We start from the raw sequence: 11,974 nt of genomic DNA, 5'->3' as shown, positions 1-11,974 counted from the left end.
ATGTATAATTTAGCATCATATGTTGCCAGCTTTGTTTAAAGTCTTCGTCCGCAAAGGGTTAACGCTTTGCACTCGAAAGTTTTTCACTTGAAATATTCAACGCTTTCCAGTTAGATCTAGATGAAATTCTTTGATTTCTTGATAAATTAATTTTAAAGAATCTTGTCTACATCCAAGTGGAAAGTATTGAATATTTCAAGTGAACAGCTTTCGAGTGCAAAAGGTTAACCCTTTGTGAAGGAAGATTCGTGATTTCATGATAAATTAATTTTACACATAAATTACAGAGCAAAGCTATTTTCTTTCAATATTTTGCGTGTTGCATTATACAATTTAAGTGGTAAATACGAAAGTTTATAATTTTACTTATCAAATCGTCCGGCGAGTCGCCTCTCGAGTGCAAAGGGTTAAACCTACAGTAGATGGTAACTAATTAATGAAAAACAATTTTAAGGCTCTTGACAATTTTAAAATTCTTTCGTAATATGACAGTGCGCAAGTTCGAAGGACTATGATCAATCTCGAGGAACAAAGAATTTCAATATATTTCATCTCTGGTAAAATGAACATTTTCAATAATAAATCCATGCGTGTTTTACTGTTACGCATTCGAATATTTTGAACTAAATAAATAGACCGGGGTTCCCCCAAGTTGCACGAGATTTTCAGTTATTTTACTTTGGAAGATTGTAGTACGTAATTATTCACGGTTCGCTGGATCTCTCGGCCGAACTTGCTAACGAGGACAGTGAACGGGATTGCAGAGCTTGAGCCACACAAAACACTAAAATTAAACATTGTGTTTTAATGTATATCATGCCGAGCATGTTTTGTCCGTTTTAGATGAACGAAAATGAAGCTCACCCTTCTGTACGTTTTTCATTTTATTAGAAGGGTGAAAGGGTTGAAACAGTTACGTCATTGAGCTGTGTCACTCCTTGTAACAAAGATATTTCCATATTAAGTGTGATAATTAAGTGTAATATGGAAATATATTTATTACAAGGAGTGACATGATTTAATGACATAAGAACTGTTTCAACCCTTTCACAATGGCAAATACGAAGTTAACCCTTAGCACTCCAGATGGTTTTGTAATCCATCAGCAACTGCAACTAATTTTTACAGTATCTCTAGTGAAAAAGAAAAATGCGATAACATTCTTTCAATCTTTTATTTTCCTTCTCAGTACAAAATTTGAATGTATGGAAAATCTAATAATTTTAGGGTAGTTTCCTTAAGATTCATTAAAATATTTGATATTATAACTGGCGCAATATTGGAGCCTACAGAGTTCAAAGGGTTAATAAAATTCACTTGTTTTACGTGTAATAAACATTGATCAAGATTCAATAATTGTTAACTTATACGTTTCTTTCAATTCTTTGAGCTTATAGAAACATAGGTAAATTCAGTTCGAACAGTTTAAAATCGATTGGTTGCATATTCCCTTTGAAACAAAATAAAACTAGTTCGTATACATAATCAATTCTTTATTGTTAGATGAAAATACACGCAGTTACATACAAATATTATTTTGAGGTAATTACAAAATTGATTGACAAAGTCCGTTTTGCTACGAGCCTTTTTGGTATAAAACACGTGAATGTCGATCATTATAAATACGAGTGCTCTTATAATTAACAATTCTACGCTCGTGTCAACGCGATTGCCGTGCACGTTGTATGTAGAACAAGAAATGGTTCCTTCATCGAACCGATTGACACATCCTGTGAACGTAAACAATTAGGCATTACACAATTCGTTTGACGCGTTTAACACTAAGTGTAACAAGAACATGGCGTACGATCTTTTATTCACGAGCCTTTACGGTTGTCTCTTGCGAATGTGTTTAAAAAATATCTTAAACAACGATAGAAATTATCTCGGTGTTAATTACTGAAATTGAAGCCGACGAATCATCCTGACTATAATTAAGTATTCCGCGATAAACGTATGAAAAACGGTGAAAAGAAACCAAAGAATTAAAACGGAAATAACGATACTTGATCTTCTCATTTGAAAGGTATACACGGAAAGAGCACGAAACTTGCGTTAATTGTGAACAGAACGAATCAATGGTAAGTAACAGTGTTACTTTACTGTCTGACGCGGTGTATGTTCATAATATTCTATTGTTAATAACCCAAATACAATTACTATTTTCCGATAAAAATATCGCTTAAAGGGTTCTATATTAGTAAACCTAATCAGGAAGAAAGATTTGGACACACGACATTGTAATATAAAATACGTATATTATCAATTTCCAAAGAAACTCTGGATTCCCGAAAATTCGAATTTACAGATCAGAATCTCTCGAGATTATTACAACAATTGCGATCGTAATACACCAGACGTTCGATTGATTTATCGCGAGCAAATACATTGATTACAGAATCTCTGAAATACTTTCATCGATCGGTGAATTGTACAGCGATATTCTCAAAATATATTCCACGGTTCACGTGTACAAGTATCTCCGCGTGTGTTACGAATATCCGCAGTCTATTTCGTATGAATGAGATGATACAAGTGTTAATAAATAAATTACGTGTTCAATAAATAAACGATGCATCCCATGGAATGCGCGATCAAATGGACAATGATCGATCAGCGTTTCTCGGCAATTAAAACGTAATTATGTACATCGCCACTGAGCTTCTCGTTTCCTTTTTTTTTTCTTTTTTTCATTTCTCTCTCCTCACGCGTAACCGTTGCGCGGCGGCCGTACTTTGATACGCTGTTTCTGCGAGCGCGGCGACCGGGATGTTACGCGAAATTCGAGGGGCAAGTCGTAGCACCGGCAAACGCAGCAACTCGGAAACTTGAACCAATCGCTGAAGATGCCACGGCATTCGTTGTTCGGATCGTAAGCCAACAACCGATGGAGCCTGTACTGTTGCTCGCACTTGCATCCGTCTCTGCAGTACATCTGTTTGTTCTCGTGTCTTTCATCAAACAACATCGTTTTTAATCGTCTCCTCGGATCACGGACGTTTCAACCCCTTGCCTTACAATCATTTCCGAGACTCGCGAAGATTCGAAACAGAATTTAACACGTTGAATGCCGCGGGGGTCGCCGGTGACCCCCGAGCAAATCGAGATGCTATAGTTCACTCAATGAAACGATTATTCGACAACATTTCTATATTATAAACGATGCTACATAATACAGTGACATTCAGCTAGATAAACGTGTAGAAATAATGCAATTTGAAAATCATTTATTGTTATATTTTTTCCATTCTGTGTATTTCCCTCTATGAAATCGTGCGGCGTTCAACGTGTTAACCAATTCTGGTGAGTTCAAATGAAATATTCCTCTGTTATCGATTATTATACTTCGGAGCAAACGTGGATGTAGAATATGCGTAGAATTTGTTTTCCATAAATCAATGACAACGTTATCATATCGCAGTTGAGAAATATAGGGCAAGGGGTTAACGCTAGAACCATCGGACAGGTGAAAATTCATTATCGGTCTCTTCTTTTTACAATTATTCAGAGGTTCTCGGAGAAATTACTATAGAAATTGATTGAGCAATAGACAAACTGAATGGTCAATTAACAGAAATCTTAATGATAGCATTCTTGGAGTTTCTATAGAGACATTTCGAGAGGTCGATACTGTTCGGTGGTTCTAGTGTTAAGGGTTGATTGTACAGGACAAGATAATATAAATCAATAACGATCAAATTGTTTCGTGTTCAATTGGTTAATGATTGAAAATTAGTTACAAACGAGATTTTCGTATAGTGAAATGATATTAAGGAATAATTGTTTGTAGAATCAAATAATAGCAAGCAAACTTGCTGCGAGTCGAGAGGAACGTTTATCGAAACATCGGCGCTCTTCGATGTTCTGTGTCAGTCGTAATTGACAGCAATGTCAGTTATAGTTGAAGCAATTTGTACTGATACTTACGTGCATTTTTCCCAGTGGACGTACTGCTCGAAAGGATACAGATTCAGGAGCGCCAGTACTTCGCCCCTCGTGTTGTTCGCCCAAAATGGCGCGACGACTTCCTCCTTCACGGGACAAGCGTTTCTGAAACATTTGTATTTTGCTTATCTTTCTCGTTATATCTCACTATTCAAAATTATCATCGTAACATTCACTTCTATCAGTGTTAACACATTGCGTACCGGTAACGAGAAATCTTGTTTTTATATGAAGACACTTAGCTATGCAACTTCGCTAATTACCACAGCATTGAAAGAAATATAAAATTTCATTCGAATTGATTATCTATTTAAAATATATCACATAGTATATCTGAGTTTTTCTGTGTATAGTGATATAAATTGGCCTCAGTGAAAATTGCCATCCGTACAATTCAGTTTTTTGAAAATTAACCGGTACGTAATATGTTAAGTATTATTGACGTATTATTTACTTTCTCTGATAAACTCGTGTAACATTTTACTATAAATTTGGAAGGACAGCAGCAATTTTCCATGCTTTAAGCAGAAGTTCGTTTGAAATTCAATTCGAATGAAATTTTATATCTCTCAATGCTGCGGTAATTAGCGAAGTCGCATAGCTAAGTGTCTAAATAAAAACGAGATTTCTCGTTACCAGTACGCAGTGTGTCAACAATCCCCTATTCGAGAAGCAACCGAGAGACCAACGAAATCGGCAGCACGCCGACGAACGAACCGACGTCCGAGCAAAGCGACGTCAGTCCAGTCGCGTCGATATTATTCATAACCGATTAATTATGCGTGTCACGATCGCGTGGCAGTGGCGGCGAACAAAAGTGAAACGCCCCCGGTGAGCCGTGTAATCGACGGAAACGAAACGAACGCCACTTACATGCCCCTCAGCTTCAGAACCGGTTGTTCCTGTTGATCCTTCGCCGCGACGTCCTGATAAAGCTGGCCTTTCATGAAAGAAGCTTCCGGCTTATTCACGGGTCGATATTCTGGTCGCGGTCGGAACTCCTGTTGCTCGTTCGAGCTGGTAGTCTCCTGGACGGTCGTTTCTTTTAGCGTGGCAAACAGGTCTCCGCTGGAATCGGCATCGTCCGGCAGTTCCGTGGTGCCCGGCAAGTTGAACATCGAGGTCTCCTCGAAATTCGCCTCGGACACCTCCATCACGTTCGCGACCTCCTCCGGTTCATCCTCGGTCTTGTCCACCTGCTCGGAGATTTCGTTTATGCTGAAGTTCTGCTCCTTCACCGTGTGAACGGTCGCGACCGTTGCCTCCGTCGAGGCAGCCTCCTGGGTCGTGTTCTCCTTTTTGTCCTCATTCGCGTTGTCGGGGCTGGCGGTCGTCGCGACGTAGGGTTTCGTGGTTGGCTCGCGAGTGGTGGACGTCGCCGTTGATGTCGCGCTCGTGGAGGATAACGGCTCGACGGTTGGGGAAACGGTGGTGGCCGACGATACGGTCATTGTGGATGTCGAGGACGTTGTCTTCTCGGTCGGCCGGAAGTGTGGTCTTGTGTACTCGCTTAGTTTCGGGAATTTGTTCAGTCGCTTGCCGGCGTTGCTGTTGAACGATCTGCTCGTGAAGTCCCGGCCTTCGTAGTCGTCGACGTTCACTCTGGAGCTCTCGTCGTCCTCGAAGTAGTCGTCGTAGTGGTGCATGTATTGGAATTTCCTGGAACGTTGTTACTTATAGTTGTTTGTGGTTGTAGTTTGTTGTCTGCATAAGTTATTGACCCTCTGTACGTTGTTTATTACTTATAGTTGTTCATAATTGTTTATGATTATAGTTTGTTGTTTGCATGATAAGTTATTGACCCTCTGTACGTTGTTTGGTACTTATAGTTGTTTATGGTTATAGCTAGTTGTTTGCATGATAAGTTACTGTCCCTCTATACGTTGTTTATTACTTATAGTTGTTCATAATTGTTTATAGTTATAGTTCATCAATATACTGAGTTAGATTGATTTATTTAATTTTTATTTCATTAACACTATTTCTACCGAAGGTGTCAAAACACCCCTTTCGAAATTTTAACTTACAATTAGTTTCTCAGTTTCATATCGTTTCCTCAATTGAATTCTGGACATTTCCTATAGTCAATTTTACAATCTTTATTGGAAAAGTCGGAAAGTCAGTTCAGAATATACGAATAATCTTGGAAAATAATTTCAAGTTGAAATTTCGAAAGGTGTCTTCCGACGTCTTCGGTAGGAATAGTGTTAATGACAGTTCACGCTTACCTGTGATCATCAGCGAAGTGATTATAGTAATCATCGTACTTCAATTCTATGTCATTCTTCTCGAATTCCGCTCTTAACACATTGAAATGCCTTTCGTCTCCGTACATACGTCTCATTAATCCTTGGTTCTCTTGCACGAAACGACGAACTGCATGCCTAAAATAAGAAATTACAACTGCACTGAAATTTCACATTTACACGCTACATTTATATCCTTAATTATTAGAATAATATACAATATATACACGGCAATGTAAAGAATATTAAAAAATGTAATTCAGAAACGTAACGCTATACATGTTGACATTTAACGTTCAAGAAAAACACGATGCAAGTATAATAATAAAACGATACGGAAACCGTGCGGATTTATTCCGTCGGTTAACAGTTATGCAAGTGTTGTGTTATTTAATCGTATTTGAGGTACTGAAACACGCCTACAAAACCTGTTGTATTTGCTGTAATCTCTTGCTCGTAAAGCAACCATATATCAGGCGTTAAGAAAAACATGTTTCACGCTGGGTATACAAATTCTTCCGTTGCTTGTACGTGCGAACTAAGAAACAACAGAACTATACATCGTCATAGAAATAAAAATTGGAAAAATATTCTTTCAAATAGAAAGAGTAAATAACAAATAATTAAAATATTATTAACTCTTTGCACTCGAGAATATTTTTCTCGAGAAATGTTCATTATTCTCTGATGAAATATCAATGGTACTTTTCGCAACTAACACAAAGAAATACCTTGCATAAATTAACTGACAGAACTATTTCATTTTAACGTTGCATGTGTCGATACATTATATAAAATTTAATATTGAATCTTAAATTTGATCATTTTGCTCGGTCGAATCAAACGGCGACCGTTGATCTACTTTCTCATTGTAAAAGACTAACTTGCGACAGTTGCGTGGACCGCCATCTATAAAGATCTATATTTATACTTAAAGATTCGCAGAAATTCCATTCTGTTGCATAATACTAAATATTCCCGCTTACCTCGTTAAAAATACAAAATCATAATACGCTGCCGTTCGAAAATATTAAAATATCCTATCTTTCGAAAACCCTCTGCCCACGGAGGAACTATAATTAGAACGCCGCGGTACCCTCGTTATCGTGCAACTTTTCTAAACAAAGCTTTTCCATATTTCTAAAAATAACAGATCAAAGTTATTGCCCCATCCTGCATATTTTATTCAGGCCGAGTTATTTGAAGAACGTCTCGATATCCTCGTTATTTGTAGTTGCGCATCTTTTCAGGATATAATTACACTTTTCCAAAGGATGCTTTTGAAACTTCAGCTAAGATTTTGACACCAGAACTACCAGATAGATCGAAATAACCCGTTTTTGACGTTTCCTTTCGCGATTAGTGAAAAGGTACGAATACATCTTCGAATTACTAAAGGCTGATCGACACGTTGAATGTCATGGAGGTCACCGGTGACCTCAACTAAATCGAGTTACTATAATTCATTCGATTAAACGATGGTTACTCGAAAAGTTTTCTACATTATAAATCATACAACTTAATGCACCGACATTCAACAATTCAAACCTGTAATAATAACAACGTAATTCAACGGCGAATGTTAATGTTACGTTATTTTCATTTTCTGTACTTGTCTCGGCAAAATCGTGCGGCGATCAACTGAAATTTGAACGAATTCGAACCTCAATAAATTCACGTTTGTAGTTTTTATAAAATTCTCTCAAGTCAGTGTAAGTGGTAGTTCTAGCGTTAAAGTCTCCTGTATGAAATCTGATTAGAGAATTTCGCATTGTTTGTCATTAAGAATAGTGTCTTACACCTAGACTGCAGATGTTTATACGAATACACATCTTTGACGACGGAGCTACGAACACAGGAATTAAAAAGGAACTTCCCTTGCTGCAGCGACCATTGGGTAAACAAATAAAGTGAAGACTTTGTTACAATTTACTTAGAGTTTTTATTGTATCATTTCTGTCCGCTCGTACAGAATCCACAAACGTATAAAATCCGCAGTCTAGTTACAACAAATATCACAGTTGCCCTACGTTTATAGTTAAAGTACGTGGAATATGTTCTCTCAACTGAAGTTGAAGATTAGAAATATACAATTTTAACTTGTACCGTAAATTCTTGTGTTGTGCCAAAATTGCGGAGGCGCTTCTGTTCACCAGTAACAATTATAATTTTCCTACTACGTTTTCCAGGAAATGAATCAAAGTGAATTTATTCGAATAAATGTTATTTCTTGATATTTCTTTTGTAATAACACAATATTTCCGATCTCATTGGATAACCGCTCTTATTAATTCTTTTGCGTACACACCCGATCGCTTCCGCATTTTTGGTAAATATCCGCAAAAGTTGTTTCCAAACGGTTAAGATCACGGTAAAATAATTTGGTTAAGGTACCAAGGGTATGCACTGCCAGCTACTGTGCACCAGTTTTGCCGGCGGAAATCGCAGGGCAGATTCACGAATCTTGAACGTCCGGAACGCGAGTACGGTTTGCTGCAAGCTGACGACGCGTCATATCCGAAAGTACTTGGGCCACCACTTCCTTGACATAGCACGAGCTGATATGTGATCACCTGTACAATAAACAGACATTAGTGTTCGTGCGCGCTGTCCAGGCAGTATTAGTGGACGTGGCGTAACACTTTCACACGCCGAATTAACCTTGTGTGAAATAGACGTGATGAAAAAAGGCTTCTCCTTTTCTCGTTCGAAAGTGGACTGTATTTGTTGAATATTGAGTGAAAGGGATGTGTATGTGTGTACAAAGTTAGAGTGTATGTGTTGTCCAGTGAGTACAACGTGATTCGTAATGAACTTGTGATGTATGTCTTTCTCCTCTCAATGTCTCTCTATATATGTAAAAATACTGATATGGGGCGGTGTCCTTAGTGACGAATCAGAAGGCTAAAACGCTCGGGGTGTTGCTAGTTATAGTTTTTTAACCTACGCCCACATTACTTGTGGTGGAGATATGTGTCTTAACCAAATAAACCGCGCCGGAACAATTAGTGTTGCTTCTTATTTAGGAATCTCTAGGCTATGTTAGAACAGAATTTTTATTCATTTGTAATAATACGTCGAGCATGGTTTAAATTTATTATGAATATTTCAACAGTTAACACTGGATCTACCAGATGGGTCAGGACGACTTATTTCTGATTTTCTCTTTTACGATTACTGGAAAGGATACTTCTACGAGAAGTTATTAACGGAACTAATTCAGTAATAGCAAAAGTGAAATGAAAGTCAATTGAAATCTGTAAATTTGTAAACTGAGTTTGTGTTAAAATCGATTGACGATCAAATAAATTTTTAAATTTAGTTTGAAGAATATTTTGGGATTGAATAGTTTAGTTTACAAGAAACGTTACAAATAATGATTCCATATTTCTGTAATTGTAAGTTAAAATTTTGATGAGATTTATTTAAAATTGCCACGATTGATCATTTCATATTTTTGCAATTCGCGATTATATAAATTTAAAAGTTTAATTGAAGAAATACTTCGGTTATTGACAATTGCAGTTTGTGTTGAAACGAAGTCAGCAAAGAATGTTCACTGGAATTCTGTATCGAACGAGTTGACACTATGAATTTTAATAATTAGAGCTGCGTATCATCACCGCTTTCTACTAATCGAAAGTCAAAGCCCACACAGAACTCTCCCGTGTATTTGTCGAGTGGGGCTAAAGCAAATGAGGTGAACGTAGAACAATAAAGTCCACCGATTACTGAAGAATTTTCAATAATAAGATGGAAATAAATGAATTATTATGAAAACAGCAGTGTGCATAATTTTTGATCACACGAAAAATAAAGTAGATGTTTTATAGCTGTTGGTACAAGCTGAAAGATAATATTTATTTTTGAACAAATAATAAATACATAAAGTAATTTAATAATAAAGAATAAATTTGAAGTGTAAAATATAGATTTGTGACGACTGACATCTTTTTGTAATACATTTATTTGAATTTCCATTGGATTCGTGTCCTACTGAGTGACTCGGACAAAGTGTCTGTTCATTGCTTACTGTTTCTACTTACTGTAAGCATGAGCGTGCGTTTGCCATCCGCAGAAAGTTTCTGGCTATTTAACAGTTCTTACAATAACAATTTTCTATGGTTTAACATTTTGTCTGAAACTTTGCAAACGCTTCATTTCTGTATCTTTGCATTCTTAGGAAAGAATTTTAATTGAAGAAATTAATTTAATTAACTTCTATTAAGTGATGAAAAACGAACGCTTCAAGAAAAGGATAAAGCAAAGTTTTATAAATACAATTATTTACAAAAGGTGAGCCCTCTCTTCAACTATAAAATTCACAATACAAATAACAACATACAGAAACTCTTTAACATTCTCATCGCCAAGAAACTTCCCCTAAACAAAAACATTCAGTCATTATTACGAAAGAACAAGCCCTTAACCAAAAACACCATGCACTACGAACTACAAAACTAAAATTCGAAACATCAACAAGGGATATCCATCAGAAAATAATCACGAAGAACCTTCCTAAACATTTGAAACGAAAACCTCCGCCCATATCCACGCAGGAAGAAAAACCAACAACCACCTAAGAACACCGTGCACCACAAACTACAAAACTAAAATTCGAAACATCAACAAGGAGCATTCATTACAAAATAATCTACTGGAATCTTACTAAACTTCCCAAACAAAAACCTCCACCCATATCCACGCAAGAAAAAGAACCAACGACCACCCAAGAACACCATGCACTATGAACTACAGCACTAAAATTCGAAATATCAGCAAAGGACATCCATTACAAGATAATCAGGAAGAACCTTCCCAAACTTCCCAAACGAAAACCTCCGCCCACAGCCAGGCAAGCTCAAAGAGGAAAATCCACCAATACTATTGTAAAACAACTAGCCAAGAACACGGTGCGCCACGACTTGCAATACACTACGAAAGCTGTAGCGCTCACCTGGAGTAGAAGATACGCGATTACACCCAATCTCTTCGCAAACTTCCCAAACGAAGACCTCCACCCACAGCCACGTAAGACGAAAAAGGAAAAGGCACCGATACTATTGTAGTATCTTAGTTTTAAGACAGTGGGACAGCGAGTGTTCTGAGGGCCATAAAAGAGAAAGGGACTCATGGAGACCAGGTCCAAGGGTTGGTGTGCTTCCCCGAGGAATGCGTAAGCACGGATGATGATTGCGTGGTGGTGAGAGTAGGGTGCGTTTGAGAACTTGTCGGAAGTGTAAGAAGAATGCTTGTGGGGTAGAGAATGATTTTTCAGCGCGGATGGCGAGAGATTTTGGAGAGAGTTGCGTCGACCTTAGAAAAGACCTGTTCACTCCGAGCTGTATCGTTTCCATTTATTTGTATTCAATCATCTATTCCTATGTTTTCTTTTAAATGAAACATAATTGAATTCCATGAATACCACACTATTGTAAAACAACCAGCCAGGAGCACGGTGCGCCACGACTTACAATACACTACGAAAGCTGTAGCGCTCACCTGGAGTAGAAGATACGCGATTACATTCATAACTCGCGTTTGAACGTTAGTTCGGGTAGCTGGACCGGCGCGGCGGCCCAGGAGGACGGCGATCGGGCGGCTGGTTCGGGCACGTTTTCACTGGCGGGCCCTCGGATCGGTGCGTGTGCCGTGATGAGGACAACGACGAAGCGGAGAGGACCGATCTGGCGGGCATTCGCGGCTACATGTCAGCACCTCCACGCGCGAAGAGGACGCTTTCATTACTGGCTGATAATCAGCCGGCGGAGCGCACGCGACGG

General features: G+C 38.0%; 1 protein-coding gene across 2 annotated transcripts; it reads right to left on the bottom strand.

The window, feature by feature from the left end:
* Positions 1-1,237: 1,237 nt before the first annotated feature.
* On the bottom strand, positions 1,238-11,974 carry spz4 (Spaetzle domain-containing protein 4). Of its 2 annotated transcripts, XM_031969743.2 has the most exons (6): positions 11,694-11,974; positions 8,586-8,764; positions 6,174-6,329; positions 4,819-5,604; positions 3,928-4,050; positions 1,238-2,951 (listed from the first exon to the last, which is right to left on the bottom strand). In XM_031969743.2, the coding sequence occupies exons 1-6, from the start codon at positions 11,721-11,723 to the stop codon at positions 2,705-2,707; spliced, it is 1,521 nt and encodes a 506-aa protein (XP_031825603.1). In that variant the 5' UTR covers positions 11,724-11,974; the 3' UTR covers positions 1,238-2,704. The 2 variants fall into 2 exon arrangements, with proteins under 2 accessions (XP_031825603.1, XP_076223848.1); XM_076367733.1 differs by lacking the exons at positions 8,586-8,764; positions 11,694-11,974 and adding an exon at positions 6,419-6,561.

The sequence above is a fragment of the Nomia melanderi genome, chromosome 5 (genome assembly GCF_051020985.1).
Source record: "Nomia melanderi isolate GNS246 chromosome 5, iyNomMela1, whole genome shotgun sequence".
NCBI lineage: Eukaryota > Metazoa > Arthropoda > Insecta > Hymenoptera > Halictidae > Nomia > Nomia melanderi.
The sequence above is the reverse complement of the archived record's forward strand: the minus strand, read 5'-3'. Positions and strand labels throughout refer to the sequence as shown.

Coding starts and splice junctions, on each gene's coding strand:
- spz4 (XM_031969743.2), bottom strand. CDS start 11,723: ATGAATGTAATCGCGTATCTTCTACTCCAG. Junction 5,605..6,173: donor CACTTCGCTGATGATCACAG/GTAAGCGTGAAC, acceptor ACAACGTTCCAG/GAAATTCCAATACATGCACC. Junction 2,952..3,927: donor GTCCACTGGGAAAAATGCAC/GTAAGTATCAGT, acceptor GTTTGATGAAAG/ACACGAGAACAAACAGATGT.